The sequence below is a fragment of the Somniosus microcephalus genome, unplaced genomic scaffold, assembly GCF_052327205.1.
Source record: "Somniosus microcephalus isolate GS21.2 unplaced genomic scaffold, FLI_Smic_1.0 unresolved_chr8, whole genome shotgun sequence".
In the NCBI taxonomy this organism is placed as follows: domain Eukaryota; kingdom Metazoa; phylum Chordata; class Chondrichthyes; order Squaliformes; family Somniosidae; genus Somniosus; species Somniosus microcephalus.
In genome coordinates this window covers 364,576-386,023 of record NW_028225186.1, presented here as the reverse complement: position 1 = coordinate 386,023, position 21,448 = coordinate 364,576, and the positions used below count along the sequence as shown (strand labels likewise).

General features: G+C 54.9%; 2 protein-coding genes across 2 annotated transcripts in view; both read right to left on the bottom strand.

The window, feature by feature from the left end:
- Positions 1-7,375, bottom strand: part of LOC147085197 (uncharacterized) — a 54,098-nt gene extending 46,723 nt beyond the window's left edge. The window contains exon 1 of the mRNA XM_085979130.1: positions 7,224-7,375. Coding sequence (XP_085835256.1) covers positions 7,224-7,375 — 152 coding nt within the window. The remainder of the gene's footprint in view (positions 1-7,223) is intronic.
- A 103-nt stretch (positions 7,376-7,478) lies between these two features.
- Positions 7,479-21,448, bottom strand: part of LOC147085196 (scavenger receptor cysteine-rich domain-containing group B protein-like) — a 177,928-nt gene continuing 163,958 nt past the window's right edge. The window contains exon 6 of the mRNA XM_085979184.1: positions 7,479-7,553. Within this exon, the coding sequence (XP_085835310.1) occupies positions 7,479-7,553 (75 nt within the window). The remainder of the gene's footprint in view (positions 7,554-21,448) is intronic.

Below are 21,448 nucleotides of genomic sequence, written 5' to 3'. Positions count from 1 at the left end.
ACAACATCAAAAATGAAATGCTCAAGTTCAGCAATATGGAGATGCAGGGTGCGGTACTCAAATTATTCAACATCATATTACGTTCAGGCTGTTTTCCCGATATCTGGTGCCAAGGACTAATCTCCCCCATATATAAAAGTGGAAACAAATCAGACCCAAATAACTACGGCGGCATCTGTGTCAATAGTTGTCTAGGGAAGTTATTCTGCAGTATTCTAAATAGTAGATTACTTGATTTTCTTAACAAACATAATATCCTCAGAAAAAACCAAATAGGCTTTCTTCCAAAACACCGCACCGCCGACCATATCTATACCCTTCACACCCTCATTGAAAAACATATACACCAAACAAAAAATGGGAAAATATTCGCCTGTTTCATCGACTTCAAGAAAGCCTTTGACTCTATATGGCACGAAGGGCTCTATTATAAACTTCTTCAGTGTGGAATAGGGGGCAAAGTCTATGACCTTATTAAATCAATGTATCTGAAAAACAAATGCGGGTCAAAATTGGAGACAAACGCACCGATTTCTTCACCCAGAGAAGAGGCGTCCGGCAGGGCTGCAATTTGAGCCCGACCCTGTTCAACATATACATAAATGAATTAGCAGACATGCTGGAGCAAAGCGAGTCACCAGGTCTCCGTCTCCTGGATGGAGAAGTGAAATCCCTGTTCTATGCGGACGACCTGGTTCTGCTGTCTCCCACAGAACAGGGATTACAGCAACAACTAGACCTACTCGACAAATACTGCCAAAATTGGGCTCTAACAGTAAATCTAAAGAAAACCAACATCATGATTTTTCAAAAAAGGCCCAGATGTCAGGAAAACAAATACCAGTTTACCCTCAGTGATACCACTATAGGACACACTATGAGCTACACCTACCTTGGTCTAACTATTACAGCATCAGGGAGCTTCAGCATAGCAGTGAATGCACTAAAAGAAAAAGCCCGAAGAGCCCTATATGCAATAAAAAGACAATTCTACAACATCCAAATCCAATCAAAATCTGGCTCAAAATATTTGACAGCATAATCCTGCCCATTGCACTGTACGGTAGTGAAGTATGGGGCCCGCTAAATCACCAAAGCTACACTAAATGGGAAAAACACACAATAGAAGCCCTACATGCAGAATTCTGCCGAAGCATCCTTCGCACCCAAAGAAAAACGCCAACAAATGCATGCAGAGCCGAACTAGGCAGATACCCACTGATAATAAACATCCAAAAACGAGCACTAAACTTCCTAAATCACCTCAAATCTAGCTCCCCAGACACCCTTCATTTCAAAGCCTTTCAGACCCAAGAGCTAAACCCAGAAAAGAGTCCCCTGAGTCAGCTGCTACTGAAACTAAGTACTCAGCCGGACCCTGACCAGCCCCAGACCAACACAGCCGTCCAAACACCAATCCGAGTGAACCAAATCATTAAAAATGCAAAGAAACCTACCTGGAACATTGGAACAAAATAACCGAAAGCCAAAGCAGATTAGAATGTTACCGGGCCCTAAAAAGAGAATATAAACTGGCAGACTACCTCACGACCATCAGAGACACAAAACAGAGACAGACCCTCACCAGGTACAGACTAAGCGACCACCAACTGGAAATTGAAAAAGGCAGATACAAGAAATCCTGGCAGCCTAGAGAGAATAGAATATGCGATCAATGTCTGGCTGGCGAGGTTGAAACAGAAATGCATTTCCTCCTAAAATGCGAAAAATTCAACACATCAAGAAACATATTATTCAACAAGCTAAGCCAAACAACCCCAGATTTCAAGGAATTGGATGATCTGTCAAAATTGAGATTAGTCCTAGGAGAAGGAGACAGACCATACCTTGGGGCCAAATATGTAACAACATGTCACAACCTGAGGACTGTTTAAAAGTAAGACTGTTTAAAATTAATATTGAACGTACCAAATGAAGTAGAAAGACTGTTTAAAATTAATATTGTTTAAAAGTAATATTGTATGTACCCAACAAATGTCAAATCGATTGACACCTACAGAATGTTGGAAAACTGTACCTTTTTGCTATGTAAGCTTTGGCAATATGGTTCTCTGTAAACTTTCATGCAATAAAGCATTTGAACTGAACTGAACTGAACTGAACTGAGTGAGAGAGAGAGAGTGAGAGAGAGAGAGAGATTGAGAGTGAGAGAGAGTGAGAGATTGAGAGTGAGAGAGAGAGAAAGAGAGTGAGAGAGTGAGAGAGAGAGAAAGAGAGTGAGAGAGAGAGAGAGAGAGAGTGAGAGTGAGAGAGAGAGAGTGAGAGAGGAGAGTGAGAGAGAGAGAGAGAGAGAGAAAGAGGCAGAGAAGGAGAGAGAGAGAAGGAGAGTGAGAGTGAATGAACTGAAAGAGAAAGCTAGAAGGGCTTTCTATGCCATTTAAAAATCAATCCAAATAGAAATCCCAATTAGCATTTGGCTCAAAATTTTTAAATCAGTAATTGAACCAATTGCACCCTATGGAAGTGAGGTGTGGGGATCGCTAACACAAGAATTTGCAAAATGGGACAAACACCCAATTGAGATCTGTTGTGTATGTAATATGTGTGCTACTTTGAACCTATGGACAGGACTGCACTACTTGTAGGGCGTAGTGATACGCAGTACCACTCCTGGCCATAGGGGTATAAATAGTACTGTGGGTACTGATCTCCCCTCAGTTCCCGCCTGTGGGCATGAAGTAAAGACCTACGTATAGTCCCTACCTCCAACCAGTAAAGACCTGTTTGAGTTATACGTTTAAGTCTTTGTGTTAATTGTTCAATACAATACACATACTTAACACTGGCGACGAGGATGGGATTGAATAGTCCGATCAATCAATCTCCAAAAGAAGTTGAAGTAGTAAAATCTCAAATGAGGTCATTAGTAAACGACTTGCTGAAAGCCCAGAAAAAGCTGGATGAAGAGGTACGCATGAAGAAGTCTCTTCAGGAAAGATGTCTGGACTTGGAACAAAAGCTGGCTAACGCCCAGCTGGGTATGGAGGAAATAGAAGACCCTCTCGCTGGCCTAGATCAGGATGACACCGAATATTACTATGTCCTGTCCTGCCCAACTTGTAACTTCGACTCCCACCATACAGAAATCATGGAGGAGCACCGAAAGTCTACGGAACATCGGGAGAAGGTGGCTCGACTACGGAAAAAGGAGGAAGAGAAGGAGGAACTGCGCATGCAGCTGGCAGCTGACAGTGGAGCCCAGAGAGTCTCCAAGAAGCAGAAAAGGAAAAGTCGAAACAGAAGATGACCCATCTGAACCATTATTACCTCTACCAGATCACACACGTGGTCCCTCCGAACGGAGCCAATTCAGTTCGGAAGTTCAAACTGTTAAATCCATGGAAGGACTATTGAATGAGTCACTCCAGCAACGTGAACCGACTACACCACAGAGATTGAATCTGTGAACTGTTTTCCGCAGAGACTGAATCTGTGATCTGTTTTGACATGAAGTTATCTATGTATCTATGTTATTCTGTTATGTAAACCTGAAGTTATATATGTATATATGTTATTACGTTATGTTAAATGGGGAGATGACTGTAAAGCTAGGAAGGGAGGAATGTTGTGTATGTAATATGTGTGCTACTTTGAACCTATGGACAGGACTGCACTACTTGTAGGGCGTAGTGATACGCAGTACCACTCCTGGCCATAGGGGTATAAATAGTACTGTGGGTACTGATCTCCCCTCAGTTCCCGCCTGTGGGCATGAAGTAAAGACCTACGTGCAGTCCCTACCTCCAACCAGTAAAGACCTGTTTGAGTTATACGTTTAAGTCTTTGTGTTAATTGTTCAATACAATACACATACTTAACAAGATCCTACATGCAGAATTCTGTAAAAGTATCCTCCGGACTCAAAGGAAAACCGTAAACAATGCATGCAGGGCAGAACTAGGCCAATATCCATTAATAATCACTATCCAAAAAAGAGCCACCAAATTTTGGAGACACCTAGAAATGAGCAACCCCCAATGCTATCATTACGAAGCCCTGAAATGCCAAGAGAGGACCATAAAGAAGAATACCCTCAGTCAACTAGTCCTGGGACTCAGTGAAGTAACTACTAACACTACTAACAATAACCAGCCCCAGGACAGTGACAGCGTAACACAAAGAATTCGCCCCAACACAATCGTCGCTAAGCAAAAGGAAAAATATCTGTCATATTGGGCAGAAACAACAAAAACCCAAAGCAAACTCAATTGCTGCTTGGCCCTAAACAGACAATACAACATGGCTGATTACCTGACCATGGTAAAGGATAGCAAACTGAGAAAAACCTTGACAATGTACAGACTTAGTGAACATAACCTGGCGATCGAAAAAGGTAGACACAGGCAGACAGACCCGGCTACCAAGAGATGATCGGGTATGCTGTCACTGCAGTCAGGGAGTGGTGGAGACAGAGATGCACTTCCTCACAGCTTGTAGAAAATATCAGGGCATCAGGGAGAATTTCTACCCAAAATTCACACAAATATGCCCGGAATTCAGAAATTTGAATGACGACCAAAAACTCCCATACCTACTAGGGGAAGAGAGAAATTGTGTAGCACTAGCGGCACACTATGTTACAGCTTGCCATAAACAGAGGGACAACCACTAAATATAAGAAAAGAGTATATACAAATTATACGAATGTATATTTATACACTCAGGGATATATCTGTTTATACACTGTATGGATAGATCTGTATTTTTGTGAACAAACATGAATGTTTTTCGATGCTTTGGCAACATAAGATGTACCTTGTCATGCCAATAAAGCGATTTGAATTGAATTGAATTGAATTGAGAGAGGGGGAGAGAGAGAGAGGGAGTGTGAGAGAGAAGGAGTATAAATGTGGGGTCTGTGTTGCGGGTTTGGGGACGTTGTCCGTCCACTCTGCCCTGTAACCCCGTGCAATGGGAGGCTGGTGGGGGAGGGAGATGGGGAGGAAATTCGAGGTGAAAAAGCTAAACTAAAGATATCAGATAACTATGGCAAAGGTCGGGAATCAATCACTTGTCTTATCAGTAACTTTAATAACACGAGCTTTTAAAGCATATCTGTGGTGCGGTGAAAGGAAATATCACTCTAGTTATAGACTGATTGCCTTTCCGTTCTACCCAGCTTTAGACTTGTTCTTTCCCAATACTTAAAACACGGAAATATTAACCAGTGTCAGTACTGAGGGAGTGCCGCACTGTCGGAGGGGCGGTACTGAGGGAGTGCCGCACTGTCGGAGGGGCAGTACTGACGGAGCGCCGCACTGTCAGAGGGGCAGTACTGAGGGAGCGCCGCAGTGTCGGAGGGGCAGTACTGAGGGAGCGCCGCACTGTCGGAGGGGCGGTACTGAGGGAGTGCCGCACTGTCGGAGGGGCAGTACTGAGGGAGCGCCGCACTGTCGGAGGGGCGGTACTGAGGGAGTGCCGCACTGTCGGAGGGGCAGTACTGACGGAGCGCCGCACTGTCGGAGGGGCAGTACTGAGGGAGCGCCGCACTGTCGGAGGGGCAGTACTGAGGGAGCGCCGCACTGTCGGAGGGGCAGTACTGAGGGAGCGCCGCACTGTCGGAGGGGCAGTACAGAGGGAATGCGGCACTGTTGGAGGGGCAGTACTGAGGGAGTGCCGCACTGTCGGAGGGGCAGTACTGAGGGAATGCCGCACTGTCGGAGGGGGCAGTACTGAGGGAGTGCCGCACTGTCGGAGGGGCAGTACATAGAGAGCGCCGCACTGTCGGAGGGGCAGTACTGAGGGAATGCCGCACTGTCGGAGGGGGCAGTACTGAGGGAGCGCCGCACTGTCGGAGGGGGCAGTACTGAGGGAGTGCCGCACTGTCGGAGGGGCGGTACTGAGGGAGTGCCGCACTGTCGGAGGGGCAGTACTGACGGAGCGCCGCACTGTCAGAGGGGCAGTACTGAGGGAGCGCCGCAGTGTCGGAGGGGCAGTACTGAGGGAGCGCCGCACTTTCGGAGGGGCGGTACTGAGGGAGTGCCGCACTGTCGGAGGGGCAGTACTGAGGGAGCGCCGCACTGTCGGAGGGGCGGTACTGAGGGAGTGCCGCACTGTCGGAGGGGCAGTACTGACGGAGCGCCGCACTGTCGGAGGGGCAGTACTGAGGGAGTGCCGCACTGTCGGAGGGGCAGTACTGAGGGAGCGCCGCACTGTCGGAGGGGCAGTACTGAGGGAGCGCCGCACTGTCGGAGGGGCAGTACAGAGGGAATGCGGCACTGTTGGAGGGGCAGTACTGAGGGAGTGCCGCACTGTCGGAGGGGCAGTACTGAGGGAATGCCGCACTGTCGGAGGGGGCAGTACTGAGGGAGTGCCGCACTGTCGGAGGGGCAGTACATAGAGAGCGCCGCACTGTCGGAGGGGCAGTACTGAGGGAATGCCGCACTGTCGGAGGGGCAGTACTGAGGGAGCGCCGCACTGTCGGAGGGGGCAGTACTGAGGGAGTGCCGCACTGTCGGAGGGGCGGTACTGAGGGAGTGCCGCACTGTCGGAGGGGCAGAACTGAGGGAGCGCCGCACTGTCGGAGGGGGCAGTACTGAGGGAGTGCCGCACTGTCGGAGGGAGGGTACTGAGGGAGTGCCGCACTGTTGGAGGGGGGGCGGTACTGAGGGAGCGCCGCACTGTCGGAGGGGCAGAACTGAGGGAGGGGCCGCACTGTCGGAGGGGGCAGTACTGAGGGAGTGCCGCACTGTCGGAGGGGGCAGTGCTGAGGGAGCGCCGCACTGTTGGAGGGGGCAGTACTGAGGGAGTGCCGCACTGTCAGAGGGGCAGTACTGAGGGAATGCTGCACTGTCAGAGGGGCCGTCTTTCAGATGAGACGTTAAACCGAGGCCCCATCTGCCCTCTCGGGTGGACGTAAAAGATCCCATGGCCACTATTTGGAAGAAGAGCAGGGGGGAATTCTCCCCGGTGTCCTGAGGCCAATATTCATCCCTCAACCAACATCGCTAATAACAGATGACCTGGGTCTTTATCACATTGCTGCTTGTGAGATCTTGCTGTGCGCAAATTGGCTGCTGCATTGCCTACATTACAACAGTGACCACACTTCAAAAAAAGTCCCTTATTGGCTGTGAAGCGCTTCGGGACGTCCTGAGGTGGGTGAAAGGGGCTGGAGAGATGCGAGTCTGTCGTTCTGTTAATATCGGCCATGGGGGAAGGTGACAGGATCGGGGAGGCGGGCGTTTGAGCTCCACGCTCACTGCAAGATGTCCCCGCTGATTTTAATCTCCAGCACCTGCTCAAGCTGCACCAGTTTTCTGATGGGGGGGGGGGGGGGGTGCGGCTGCGAATCTGTAAGCTCGCTCGCTCGCATGTTTTGCTGCTTTGTAGCAGGGCGTGCGGTGGCTTGCATTCTCGCCCTGGTTCTGTTGCACCGCCGGTAATTTCCGTTGCGACTCGCTCTAAATCAGTATTCAGTTCAGGACGTGACAGATCAACCCCAGTCATCTTCTGACTCATTCCGAGAATCCGCTCGTCGCAGGTTGACCAGAATAATCCCAGCGATGAGGGTCTTCCGTCACGTGGAGAGACTGGAGAAGCTGGGGTTGTTCTCCTTAGAGCAGAGAAGGTTAAGGAGGAGATTGACCAGAATGGTTCCAGGGATGAGGGACTTCAGTGATGTGGAGAGACTGGAGAAGCTGGGGTTGTTCTCCTTAGAGCAGAGAAGGTTAAGGGGAGATTGACCAGAATGGTCCCAGGGATGTGAGACTTCAGACTTCAGTGATGTGGAGAGACTGGAGAAGCTGGGGTTGTTCTCCTTAGAGCAGAGAAGGTTAAGGAGGAGATTGACCAGAATGGTTCCAGGGATGAGGGACTTCAGTGATGTGGAGAGACTGGAGAAGCTGGGGTTGTTCTCCTTAGAGCAGAGAAGGTTAAGGGGAGATTGACCAGAATGGTTCCAGGGATGAGAGACTTCAGTGATGTGGAGAGACTGGAGAAGCTGGGATTGTTCTCCTTAAAGCAGTGAAGGTTAAGGGGAGATTGACCAGAATGGTCCCAGGGATGAGGGACTTCAGTGATGTGGAGAGACTGGAGAAGCTGGGGTTGTTCTCCTTAGAGCAGAGAAGGTTAAGAGGAGATTTAATAGAGGTGTTCAGAATCATGAAGGGTTTTGACGGAGTAAATAAGGAGAAACTGTTTCCAGTGGCAGGAGGGTCGGTAACCAGAGGACACAGATTGAAGATAATCGGTAAAAGAACCAGAGGGGGAGATGAGGAGAATTGTTTTTACGCAGCAAGTTGTTGTGATCTGGAACGCGCTGCCTGAAAGGGCGATGGAAGCAGATTCAATAGTAACTTTCAAAAGAGGAATTGGAGAAATACTTGAAGGGGAAAAATTCACAGGGCTGTGGGGAAAGAGCAGGGGGGAGTGGGACTAATTGGTCCGTATTGAGGGAGCGCTGCAAGGTCGGATGGGCAGAACTCAGGGAAACCCTAACCCTAAACCTGACCCAAACCCCCTGACCCAAACCCCCTGACCATAGCCGCTGACCCTGACCCTAACCCCTGACCCTAACCCCTGACCCTAACCCCTGACCTTAACCCCTGACCCTAACCCTTGACCCTAACCCCTGAACCTAACCCCTGACCCTATCCCCTGACCCTAACCCCTGACCCTAACTCTCCCTGACCCAAACCTCCTGACCAAAACCCCCTGAACCTAACCCCTGACCCTAACCACTGACCCTAACCTCTGACCCTAACCCTAACCCCTGACCCTAACCCTCCCGGACCCTATCCCTCCCTGACCCTATTCCCTGCCCCTATCCCTTGACCCTGACCCTATCCCTTGACCCTATCCCCTGACCCTTACCCCTGACCCTAACCCCTGACCCTATCCCCTGACCCTATCCCCTGACCCTATCTCCTGACCCTAACCCCCTGACCCTAACCCCCTGAACCTAATCCCTGACACTATCCCTGAGCCTTTCCCTGACCCTAACTCCTGACCCTAACTCCTGACCCTATCCCCTGACCCTAACCGCTGACCCTCACCCCTGACCCTATCCCCCTGACCCTAACCCATGAACCAACTCCTGACCCTAACCCCTGACCCTAATCCCCTGACCTTTCATCCCTGACATTTCACCCTTGACTCTCACCGCTGACCCTAACCCCTGACCCTAACCTGAGTAATGTAACATTCTCCATTTTCTCATTAAACAGGCCCTGGGATGCAGTAAATGATGAACGTCATTCTCCTCTCGCTGCTCATTCTTGGAGCCACCGGTAAGGAATTAAAAACAGTTCTTCCGAAGTCGGAAGTGCGAGTTAATATTTCATTCCATTTAATGTAAAGCCGTGATGTAATTCTCCCCCCTGCAGCAGTTTGGGTGTCGACTATTTGAGCTACAGATTCCCCGGGGATTATCCGGCCCTCCCCCCACTCCCCCGGCATCTTGCCCATGTGAACATTTCTCACTGAGAGGCGACCGGCTATTCCACCAAGGGGGGAACTGCGGCCAGAAGCGATTCGACCTCACTCCACATCTTGGTGTCTTCCCTGGCACAGTGGGTTTACCACACTCTCTCTCCCACACTCTCTCGCCTCTGAGTCAGAAGGCCGTGGGTTCGAGCCCCATCTCCAGTGACTTGAGCCCCATAATCCAGGCTGACACTCTCCGGTACCAGTACTGAGGGAGCGCCGCACTGTCGGAGGGGCAGTACTGAGGGAGCGCTGCACTGTCGGAGGGGCAGTACTGAGGGAGCGCTGCACTGTCGGAGGGGCAGTACTGAGGGAGCGCCGCAATGTCGGAGGGGCAGTACTGAGGGAGCGCTGCACTGTCGGAGGGGCAGTACTGAGGGAGCGCCGCACTGTGGGAGGGGCAGTACTGAGGGAGCGCCGCAGTGTCGGAGGGGCAGTACTGAGGGAGCGCTGCACTGTCGGAGGGGCAGTACTGAGGGAGCACCGCACTGTCGGAGGGGCAGTACTGAGGGAGCGCCGCACTGTCGGAGGGCAGTACTGAGGGAGCGCTGCACTGTCGGAGGGGCAGTACTGAGGGAGCGCCGCACTGTCGGAGGGGCAGTACTGAGGGAAAGCCGCACTGTCGGAGGGGCAGTACTGAGGGAGCGCCGCACTGTCGGAGGGGCAGTACTGAGGGAGCGACGCACTGTCGGAGGGGCAGTACTGAGGGAGCGCCGCACTGTCGGAGGCGCCGTCTTTCGGATGAGATGTTAAACCGAGGCCTCCTCTGCTCCCTCAGGTGGATGTAAAAGATCCCACGGCCACTATTGGAAGAAGAGCAGGGGGGGAGTTCTCCCCGGTGTCCTGGGGCCAATATTAATCCCTCAACCAACATCACTAAAAAACAGATGATCTGGGTCATTATCACATTGCTGTTTGTGGGAGCTTGCTGTGCGCAAATTGTCTGCTGTGTTTCCCACATTACAACAGTGACCACACTTCAAAAAAAGTCCTTCATTGGCTGCGAAGTACTTTGGGACGTCCTGAGGTGGTGAAAGGCGCTGGAGAAATGGGAGTCTGTCTTTCCCTCTTCTACGCACAATCTAGGATGGGTCACTGGATATTGATCAGGAAGTGCGAGTCCCCTGTATTGGAAAAGTCTTTCAATTAATCACGTGCTCCTAAAGGGTCGATTGGGACGGATATAGGAGGAGGGGTGACCTGATAGAGGTCTTTAAGATTATGAAGGGGTTCGATAGGGTAGACATAGAGAAGATGTTTCCACTTGTGGGAGGAGGCTGGTGTTCATGGGGTGAGATGAAGAGGGGTGGGAGGAGGTTGGTGTTGATGGGGTGAGATGAAGAGGGGTGGGAGGAGGCTGGTGTTGACGGGGTGAGATGAAGAGGGGTGGGAGGAGGCTGGTGTTGACGGGGTGAGATGAAGAGGGGTGGGAGGAGGCTGGTGTTGATGGGGATAGATGAAGAGGAGTGGGAGGAGGCTGGTGTTGATGGGGTGAGATGAAGAGAGGTGGGAGGAGGCTGGTGTTGATGGGGTGAGATGAAGAGGGGTGGGAGGAGGCTGGTGTTGATGGGGTGAGATGAAGAAGGGTGGGAGGAGTCTGGTGTTGATGGGGTGAGATGAAGAGGGGTGGGAGGAGGCTGGTGTTGATGGGGTGAGATGAAGAGGGGTGGGAGGAGGCTGGTGTTGATGGGGTGAGATGAAGAGAGGTGGGAGGAGGCTGGTGTCGATGGGGTGAGATGAAGAGGGGTGGGAGGAGGCTGGTGTTGATGGGGTGAGATGAAGAGGGGTGGGAGGAGGCTGGTGTTGATGGGGTGAGATGAAGAGGGGTGGGAGGAGACTGGTGTTGATGGGGTGAGATGAAGAGGGGTGGGAGAAGGCTGGTGTTGATGGGGTGAGATGAAGAGGGGTGGGAGGAGTCTGGTGTTGATGGGGTGAGATGAAGAGGGGTGGGAGGAGGCTGGTGTTGATGGGGTGAGATGAAGAGGGGTGGGAGGAGGCTGGTGTTGATGGGGTGAGATGAAGAGGGGTGGGAGGAGGCTGGTGTTGATGGGGTGAGATGAAGAGGGGTGGGAGGAGGCTGGTGTCGATGGGGTGAGATGAAGAGGGGTGGGAGGAGGCTGGTGTCGATGGGGTGAGATGAAGAGGGGTGGGAGGAGGCTGGTGTTGATGGGGTGAGATGAAGAGGGGTGGGAGGAGACTGGTGTTGATGGGGTGAGATGAAGAGGGGTGGGAGAAGGCTGGTGTTGATGGGGTGAGATGAAGAGGGGTGGGAGGAGTCTGGTGTTGATGGGGTGAGATGAAGAGGGGTGGGAGGAGGCTGGTGTTGATGGGGTGAGATGAAGAGGGGTGGGAGGAGGCTGGTGTTGATGGGGTGAGATGAAGAGGGGTGGGAGGAGGCTGGTGTTGATGGGGTGAGATGAAGAGGGGTGGGAGGAGGCTGGTGTTGATGGGGTGAGATGAAGTGGGGTGGGAGGAGGCTGGTGTTGACGGGGTGAGATGAAGAGGGGTGGGAGGAGGCTGGTGTTGATGGGGTGAGATGAAGAGGGGTGGGAGGAGGCTGGTGTTGACGGGGTGAGATGACGAGGGGTGGGAGGAGGCTGGTGTTGACGAGGTGAGATGAAGAGGGGTGGGAGGAGGCTGGTGTTGATGGGGTGAGATGAAGAGGGGTGGGAGGAGGTTGGTGTTGATGGGGTGAGATGAAGAGGGGAGGGAGGAGGCTCGTGTTGATGGTGTGAGATGACGAGGGTTGGGAGGAGTCTGGTGTTGACGGGGTGAGATGAAGAGGGTTGGGAGGAGGCTGATGTTGAAGGGGTGAGATGAAGAGCGGTGGGAGGAGGCTGGTGTTGATGGGCTAAGATGAAGAGGGGTGGGAGGAGGCTGGTGTTGATGGGGTGAGATGAAGAGGGGTGGGAGGAGGCTGGTGTTGAGGGGGTGAGATGAAGAGGGGTGGGAGGAGGCTGGTGTTGACGGGGTGAGATGAAGAGGGGTGGGAGGAGGCTGGTGTTGATGGGGTGAGATGAAGAGGGGTGGGAGGAGGCTGGTGTTGACGGGGTGAGATGAAGAGGGGTGGGAGGAGGCTGGTGTTGATGGGGTGAGATGAAGAGGGTTGGGAGGAGGCTGATGTTGAAGGGGTGAGATGAAGAGGGGTGGGAGGAGGCTGGTGTTGATGGGCTAAGATGAAGAGGGGTGGGAGGAAACTGGTGTTGACGGGGTGAGATGAAGAGGGTTGGGAGGAGGCTGATGTTGAAGGGGTGAGATGAAGAGCGGTGGGAGGAGGCTGGTGTTGATGGGCTAAGATGAAGAGGGGTGGGAGGAGGCTGGTGTTGATGGGGTGAGATGAAGAGGGGTGGGAGGAGGCTGGTGTTGAGGGGGTGAGATGAAGAGGGGTGGGAGGAGGCTGGTGTTGATGGGGTGAGATGAAGAGGGGAGGGAGGAGGCTGGTGTTGATGGGGTGAGATGAAGAGGGGTGGGAGGAGGCTGGTGTTGATGGGGTGAGATGAAGAGGGGTGGGAGGAGGCTGGTGTTGATGGGGTGAGATGAAGAGAGGTGGGAGGAGGCTGGTGTTGATGGGGTGAGATGAAGAGGGGTGGGAGGAGGCTGGTGTTGATGGGGTGAGATGAAGAGGGGTGGGAGGAGGCTGGTGTTGATGGGGTGAGATGAAGTGGGGTGTGAGGAGGCTGGTGTTGACGGGGTGAGATGAAGAGGGGTGGGAGGAGGCTGGTGTTGACGGGGTGAGATGAAGAGAGGTGGGAGGAGGCTGGTGTTGATGGGGTGAGATGAAGAGGGGTGGGAGGAGGCTGGTGTTGATTGGGTGAGATGAAGAAGGGTGGGAGGAGGCTGGTGTTGATGGGGTGAGATGAAGAGGGGTGGGAGGAGACTGGTGTTGACGGGGTGAGATGAAGAGGGTTGGGAGGAGGCTGATGTTGAAGGGGTGAGATGAAGAGGCGTGGGAGGAGGCTGGTGTTGATGGGGTGAGATGAAGAGGGGTGGGAGGAGGCTGGTGTTGATGGGGTGAGATGAAGAGGGGTGGGAGGAGGCTGGTGTTGATGGGGTGAGATGAAGAGGGGTGGGAGGAGGCTGGTGTTGATGGGGTGAGATGAAGTGGGGTGTGAGGAGGATGGTGTTGACGGGGTGAGATGAAGAGGGGTGGGAGGAGGCTGGTGTTGACGGGGTGAGATGAAGAGAGGTGGGAGGAGGCTGGTGTTGATGGGGTGAGATGAAGGGGGGTGGGAGGAGGCTGGTGTTGATGGGGTGAGATGAAGAAGGGTGGGAGGAGGCTGGTGTTGATGGGGTGAGATGAAGAGGGGTGGGAGGAGGCTGGTGTTGATGGGGTGAGATGAAGAGAGGTGGGAGGAGGCTGGTGTTGATGGGGTGAGATGAAGAGGGGTGGGAGGAGGCTGGTGTTGATGGGGTGAGATGAAGAGGGGTGGGAGGAGTCTGGTGTTGATGGGGTGAGATGAAGAGGGATGGGAGGAGGCTGGTGTTGACGGGGTGAGATGAAGAGGGGTGGGAGGAGGCTGGTGTTGATGGGGATAGATGAAGAGGAGTGGGAGGAGGCTGGTGTTGATGGGGTGAGATGAAGAGAGGTGGGAGGAGGCTGGTGTTGATGGGGTGAGATGAAGAGGGGTGGGAGGAGGCTGGTGTTGATGGGGTGAGATGAAGAAGGGTGGGAGGAGTCTGGTGTTGATGGGGTGAGATGAAGAGGGGTGGGAGGAGGCTGGTGTTGATGGGGTGAGATGAAGAGGGGTGGGAGGAGGCTGGTGTTGATGGGGTGAGATGAAGAGAGGTGGGAGGAGGCTGGTGTCGATGGGGTGAGATGAAGAGGGGTGGGAGGAGGCTGGTGTTGATGGGGTGAGATGAAGAGGGGTGGGAGGAGGCTGGTGTTGATGGGGTGAGATGAAGAGGGGTGGGAGGAGACTGGTGTTGATGGGGTGAGATGAAGAGGGGTGGGAGAAGGCTGGTGTTGATGGGGTGAGATGAAGAGGGGTGGGAGGAGTCTGGTGTTGATGGGGTGAGATGAAGAGGGGTGGGAGGAGGCTGGTGTTGATGGGGTGAGATGAAGAGGGGTGGGAGGAGGCTGGTGTTGATGGGGTGAGATGAAGAGGGGTGGGAGGAGGCTGGTGTCGATGGGGTGAGATGAAGAGGGGTGGGAGGAGGCTGGTGTTGATGGGGTGAGATGAAGAGGGGTGGGAGGAGGCTGGTGTTGATGGGGTGAGATGAAGAGGGGTGGGAGGAGACTGGTGTTGATGGGGTGAGATGAAGAGGGGTGGGAGAAGGCTGGTGTTGATGGGGTGAGATGAAGAGGGGTGGGAGGAGTCTGGTGTTGATGGGGTGAGATGAAGAGGGGTGGGAGGAGGCTGGTGTTGATGGGGTGAGATGAAGAGGGGTGGGAGGAGGCTGGTGTTGATGGGGTGAGATGAAGAGGGGTGGGAGGAGGCTGGTGTTGATGGGGTGAGATGAAGAGGGGTGGGAGGAGGCTGGTGTTGATGGGGTGAGATGAAGTGGGGTGGGAGGAGGCTGGTGTTGACGGAGTGAGATGAAGAGGGATGGGAGGAGGCTGGTGTTGATGGGGTGAGATGAAGAGGGGTGGGAGGAGGCTGGTGTTGACGGGGTGAGATGACGAGGGGTGGGAGGAGGCTGGTGTTGACGAGGTGAGATGAAGAGGGGTGGGAGGAGGCTGGTGTTGATGGGGTGAGATGAAGAGGGGTGGGAGGAGGTTGGTGTTGATGGGGTGAGATGAAGAGGGGAGGGAGGAGGCTCGTGTTGATGGTGTGAGATGACGAGGGTTGGGAGGAGTCTGGTGTTGACGGGGTGAGATGAAGAGGGTTGGGAGGAGGCTGATGTTGAAGGGGTGAGATGAAGAGCGGTGGGAGGAGGCTGGTGTTGATGGTCTAAGATGAGGGGTGGGAGGAGGCTGGTATTGATGGGGTGAGATGAAGAGGGGTGGGAGGAGGCTGGTGTTGAGGGGGTGAGATGAAGAGGGGTGGGAGGAGGCTGGTGTTGATGGGCTAAGATGAAGAGGGGTGGGAGGAGACTGGTGTTGACGGGGTGAGATGAAGAGGGTTGGGAGGAGGCTGATGTTGAAGGGGTGAGATGAAGAGGCGTGGGAGGAGGCTGGTGTTGATGGGGTGAGATGAAGAGGGGTGGGAGGAGGCTGGTGTTGATGGGGTGAGATGAAGAGGGGAGGGAGGAGGCTGGTGTTGATGGGGTGAGATGAAGAGGGGTGGGAGGAGGCTGGTGTTGATGGGGTGAGATGAAGAGGGGTGGGAGGAGGCTGGTGTTGATGGGGTGAGATGAAGAGAGGTGGGAGGAGGCTGGTGTTGATGGGGTGAGATGAAGAGGGGTGGGAGGAGGCTGCTGTTGATGGGGTGAGATGAAGAGGGGTGGGAGGAGGCTGGTGTTGATGGGGTGAGATGAAGTGGGGTGTGAGGAGGCTGGTGTTGACGGGGTGAGATGAAGAGGGGTGGGAGGAGGCTGGTGTTGACGGGGTGAGATGAAGAGGGGTGGGAGGAGACTGGTGTTGACGGGGTGAGATGAAGAGGGTTGGGAGGAGGCTGATGTTGAAGGGGTGAGATGAAGAGGCGTGGGAGGAGGCTGGTGTTGATGGGGTGAGATGAAGAGGGGTGGGAGGAGGCTGGTGTTGATGGGGTGAGATGAAGAGGGGTGGGAGGAGGCTGGTGTTGATGGGGTGAGATGAAGAGGGGTGGGAGGAGGCTGGTGTTGATGGGGTGAGATGAAGAGAGGTGGGAGGAGGCTGGTGTTGACGGGGTGAGATGAAGAGGGGTGGGAGGAGACTGGTGTTGATGGGGTGAGATGAAGGGGGGTGGGAGGAGACTGGTGTTGACGGGGTGAGATGAAGAGGGTTGGGAGGAGGCTGATGTTGAAGGGGTGAGATGAAGAGGCGTGGGAGGAGGCTGGTGTTGATGGGGTGAGATGAAGAGGGGTGGGAGGAGGCTGGTGTTGATGGGGTGAGATGAAGAGGGGTGGGAGGAGGCTGGTGTTGATGGGGTGAGATGAAGTGGGGTGTGAGGAGGATGGTGTTGACGGGGTGAGATGAAGAGGGGTGGGAGGAGGCTGGTGTTGACGGGGTGAGATGAAGAGAGGTGGGAGGAGGCTGGTGTTGATGGGGTGAGATGAAGGGGGGTGGGAGGAGGCTGGTGTTGATGGGGTGAGATGAAGAAGGGTGGGAGGAGGCTGGTGTTGATGGGGTGAGATGAAGAGGGGTGGGAGGAGGCTGGTGTTGATGGGGTGAGATGAAGAGGGGTGGGAGGAGGCTGGTGTTGATGGGGTGAGATGAAGAGGGGTGGGAGGAGGCTGGTGTTGATGGGGTGAGATGAAGAGGGGTGGGAGGAGTCTGGTGTTGATGGGGTGAGATGAAGAGGGATGGGAGGAGGCTGGTGTTGACGGGGTGAGATGAAGAGGGGTGGGAGGAGGCTGGTGTTGATGGGGATAGATGAAGAGGAGTGGGAGGAGGCTGGTGTTGATGGGGTGAGATGAAGAGAGGTGGGAGGAGGCTGGTGTTGATGGGGTGAGATGAAGAGGGGTGGGAGGAGGCTGGTGTTGATGGGGTGAGATGAAGAAGGGTGGGAGGAGTCTGGTGTTGATGGGGTGAGATGAAGAGGGGTGGGAGGAGGCTGGTGTTGATGGGGTGAGATGAAGAGGGGTGGGAGGAGGCTGGTGTTGATGGGGTGAGATGAAGAGAGGTGGGAGGAGGCTGGTGTCGATGGGGTGAGATGAAGAGGGGTGGGAGGAGGCTGGTGTTGATGGTCTAAGATGAAGAGGGGTGGGAGGAGGCTGGTATTGATGGGGTGAGATGAAGAGGGGTGGGAGGAGGCTGGTGTTGAGGGGGTGAGATGAAGAGGGGTGGGAGGAGGCTGGTGTTGACGGGGTGAGATGAAGAGGGGTGGGAGGAGGCTGGTGTTGATGGGGTGAGATGAAGAGGGGTGGGAGGAGGCTGGTGTTGACGGGGTGAGATGAAGAGGGGTGGGAGGAGGCTGGTGTTGATGGGGTGAGATGAAGAGGGTTGGGAGGAGGCTGATGTTGAAGGGGTGAGATGAAGAGGGGTGGGAGGAGGCTGGTGTTGATGGGGTGAGATGAAGAGGGGAGGGAGGAGGCTGGTGTTGATGGGGTGAGATGAAGAGGGGTGGGAGGAGGCTGGTGTTGATGGGGTGAGATGAAGAGGGGTGGGAGGAGGCTGGTGTTGATGGGGTGAGATGAAGAGAGGTGGGAGGAGGCTGGTGTTGATGGGGTGAGATGAAGAGGGGTGGGAGGAGGCTGGTGTTGATGGGGTGAGATGAAGAGGGGTGGGAGGAGGCTGGTGTTGATGGGGTGAGATGAAGTGGGGTGTGAGGAGGCTGGTGTTGACGGGGTGAGATGAAGAGGGGTGGGAGGAGGCTGGTGTTGACGGGGTGAGATGAAGAGAGGTGGGAGGAGGCTGGTGTTGATGGGGTGAGATGAAGAGGGGTGGGAGGAGGCTGGTGTTGATTGGGTGAGATGAAGAAGGGTGGGAGGAGGCTGGTGTTGATGGGGTGAGATGAAGAGGGGTGGGAGGAGACTGGTGTTGACGGGGTGAGATGAAGAGGGTTGGGAGGAGGCTGATGTTGAAGGGGTGAGATGAAGAGGCGTGGGAGGAGGCTGGTGTTGATGGGGTGAGATGAAGAGGGGTGGGAGGAGGCTGGTGTTGATGGGGTGAGATGAAGAGGGGTGGGAGGAGGCTGGTGTTGATGGGGTGAGATGAAGAGGGGTGGGAGGAGGCTGGTGTTGATGGGGTGAGATGAAGTGGGGTGTGAGGAGGATGGTGTTGACGGGGTGAGATGAAGAGGGGTGGGAGGAGGCTGGTGTTGACGGGGTGAGATGAAGAGAGGTGGGAGGAGGCTGGTGTTGATGGGGTGAGATGAAGGGGGGTGGGAGGAGGCTGGTGTTGATGGGGTGAGATGAAGAAGGGTGGGAGGAGGCTGGTGTTGATGGGGTGAGATGAAGAGGGGTGGGAGGAGGCTGGTGTTGATGGGGTGAGATGAAGAGAGGTGGGAGGAGGCTGGTGTTGATGGGGTGAGATGAAGAGGGGTGGGAGGAGGCTGGTGTTGATGGGGTGAGATGAAGAGGGGTGGGAGGAGTCTGGTGTTGATGGGGTGAGATGAAGAGGGATGGGAGGAGGCTGGTGTTGACGGGGTGAGATGAAGAGGGGTGGGAGGAGGCTGGTGTTGATGGGGATAGATGAAGAGGAGTGGGAGGAGGCTGGTGTTGATGGGGTGAGATGAAGAGAGGTGGGAGGAGGCTGGTGTTGATGGGGTGAGATGAAGAGGGGTGGGAGGAGGCTGGTGTTGATGGGGTGAGATGAAGAAGGGTGGGAGGAGTCTGGTGTTGATGGGGTGAGATGAAGAGGGGTGGGAGGAGGCTGGTGTTGATGGGGTGAGATGAAGAGGGGTGGGAGGAGGCTGGTGTTGATGGGGTGAGATGAAGAGAGGTGGGAGGAGGCTGGTGTCGATGGGGTGAGATGAAGAGGGGTGGGAGGAGGCTGGTGTTGATGGGGTGAGATGAAGAGGGGTGGGAGGAGGCTGGTGTTGATGGGGTGAGATGAAGAGGGGTGGGAGGAGACTGGTGTTGATGGGGTGAGATGAAGAGGGGTGGGAGAAGGCTGGTGTTGATGGGGTGAGATGAAGAGGGGTGGGAGGAGTCTGGTGTTGATGGGGTGAGATGAAGAGGGGTGGGAGGAGGCTGGTGTTGATGGGGTGAGATGAAGAGGGGTGGGAGGAGGCTGGTGTTGATGGGGTGAGATGAAGAGGGGTGGGAGGAGGCTGGTGTCGATGGGGTGAGATGAAGAGGGGTGGGAGGAGGCTGGTGTCGATGGGGTGAGATGAAGAGGGGTGGGAGGAGGCTGGTGTTGATGGGGTGAGATGAAGAGGGGTGGGAGGAGACTGGTGTTGATGGGGTGAGATGAAGAGGGGTGGGAGAAGGCTGGTGTTGATGGGGTGAGATGAAGAGGGGTGGGAGGAGTCTGGTGTTGATGGGGTGAGATGAAGAGGGGTGGGAGGAGGCTGGTGTTGATGGGGTGAGATGAAGAGGGGTGGGAGGAGGCTGGTGTTGATGGGGTGAGATGAAGAGGGGTGGGAGGAGGCTGGTGTTGATGGGGTGAGATGAAGAGGGGTGGGAGGAGGCTGGTGTTGATGGGGTGAGATGAAGTGGGGTGGGAGGAGGCTGGTGTTGACGGAGTGAGATGAAGAGGGATGGGAGGAGGCTGGTGTTGATGGGGTGAGATGAAGAGGGGTGGGAGGAGGCTGGTGTTGACGGGGTGAGATGACGAGGGGTGGGAGGAGGCTGGTGTTGACGAGGTGAGATGAAGAGGGGTGGGAGGAGGCTGGTGTTGATGGGGTGAGATGAAGAGGGGTGGGAGGAGGTTGGTGTTGATGGGGTGAGATGAAGAGGGGAGGGAGGAGGCTCGTGTTGATGGTGTGAGATGACGAGGGTTGGGAGGAGTCTGGTGTTGACGGGGTGAGATGAAGAGGGTTGGGAGGAGGCTGATGTTGAAGGGGTGAGATGAAGAGCGGTGGGAGGAGGCTGGTGTTGATGGTCTAAGATGAGGGGTGGGAGGAGGCTGGTATTGATGGGGTGAGATGAAGAGGGGTGGGAGGAGGCTGGTGTTGAGGGGGTGAGATGAAGAGGGGTGGGAGGAGGCTGGTGTTGACGGGGTGAGATGAAGAGGGGTGGGAGGAGGCTGGTGTTGATGGGGTGAGATGAAGAGGGGTGGGATGAGGCTGGTGTTGACGGGGTGAGATGAAGAGGGGTGGGAGGAGGCTGGTGTTGATGGGGTGAGATGAAGAGGGTTGGGAGGAGGCTGATGTTGAAGGGGTGAGATGAAGAGGGGTGGGAGGAGGCTGGTGTTGATGGGCTAAGATGAAGAGGGGTGGGAGGAGACTGGTGTTGACGGGGTGAGATGAAGAGGGTTGGGAGGAGGCTGATGTTGAAGGGGTGAGATGAAGAGGCGTGGGAGGAGGCTGGTGTTGATGGGGTGAGATGAAGAGGGGTGGGAGGAGGCTGGTGTTGATGGGGTGAGATGAAGAGGGGAGGGAGGAGGCTGGTGTTGATGGGGTGAGATGAAGAGGGGTGGGAGGAGGCTGGTGTTGATGGGGTGAGATGAAGAGGGGTGGGAGGAGGCTGGTGTTGATGGGGTGAGATGAAGAGAGGTGGGAGGAGGCTGGTGTTGATGGGGTGAGATGAAGAGGGGTGGGAGGAGGCTGCTGTTGATGGGGTGAGATGAAGAGGGGTGGGAGGAGGCTGGTGTTGATGGGGTGAGATGAAGTGGGGTGTGAGGAGGCTGGTGTTGACGGGGTGAGATGAAGAGGGGTGGGAGGAGGCTGGTGTTGACGGGGTGAGATGAAGAGGGGTGGGAGGAGACTGGTGTTGACGGGGTGAGATGAAGAGGGTTGGGAGGAGGCTGATGTTGAAGGGGTGAGATGAAGAGGCGTGGGAGGAGGCTGGTGTTGATGGGGTGAGATGAAGAGGGGTGGGAGGAGGCTGGTGTTGATGGGGTGAGATGAAGAGGGGTGGGAGGAGGCTGGTGTTGATGGGGTGAGATGAAGAGGGGTGGGAGGAGGCTGGTGTTGATGGGGTGAGATGAAGAGAGGTGGGAGGAGGCTGGTGTTGACGGGGTGAGATGAAGAGGGGTGGGAGGAGACTGGTGTTGATGGGGTGAGATGAAGGGGGGTGGGAGGAGACTGGTGTTGACGGGGTGAGATGAAGAGGGTTGGGAGGAGGCTGATGTTGAAGGGGTGAGATGAAGAGGCGTGGGAGGAGGCTGGTGTTGATGGGGTGAGATGAAGAGGGGTGGGAGGAGGCTGGTGTTGATGGGGTGAGATGAAGAGGGGTGGGAGGAGGCTGGTGTTGATGGGGTGAGATGAAGTGGGGTGTGAGGAGGATGGTGTTGACGGGGTGAGATGAAGAGGGGTGGGAGGAGGCTGGTGTTGACGGGGTGAGATGAAGAGAGGTGGGAGGAGGCTGGTGTTGA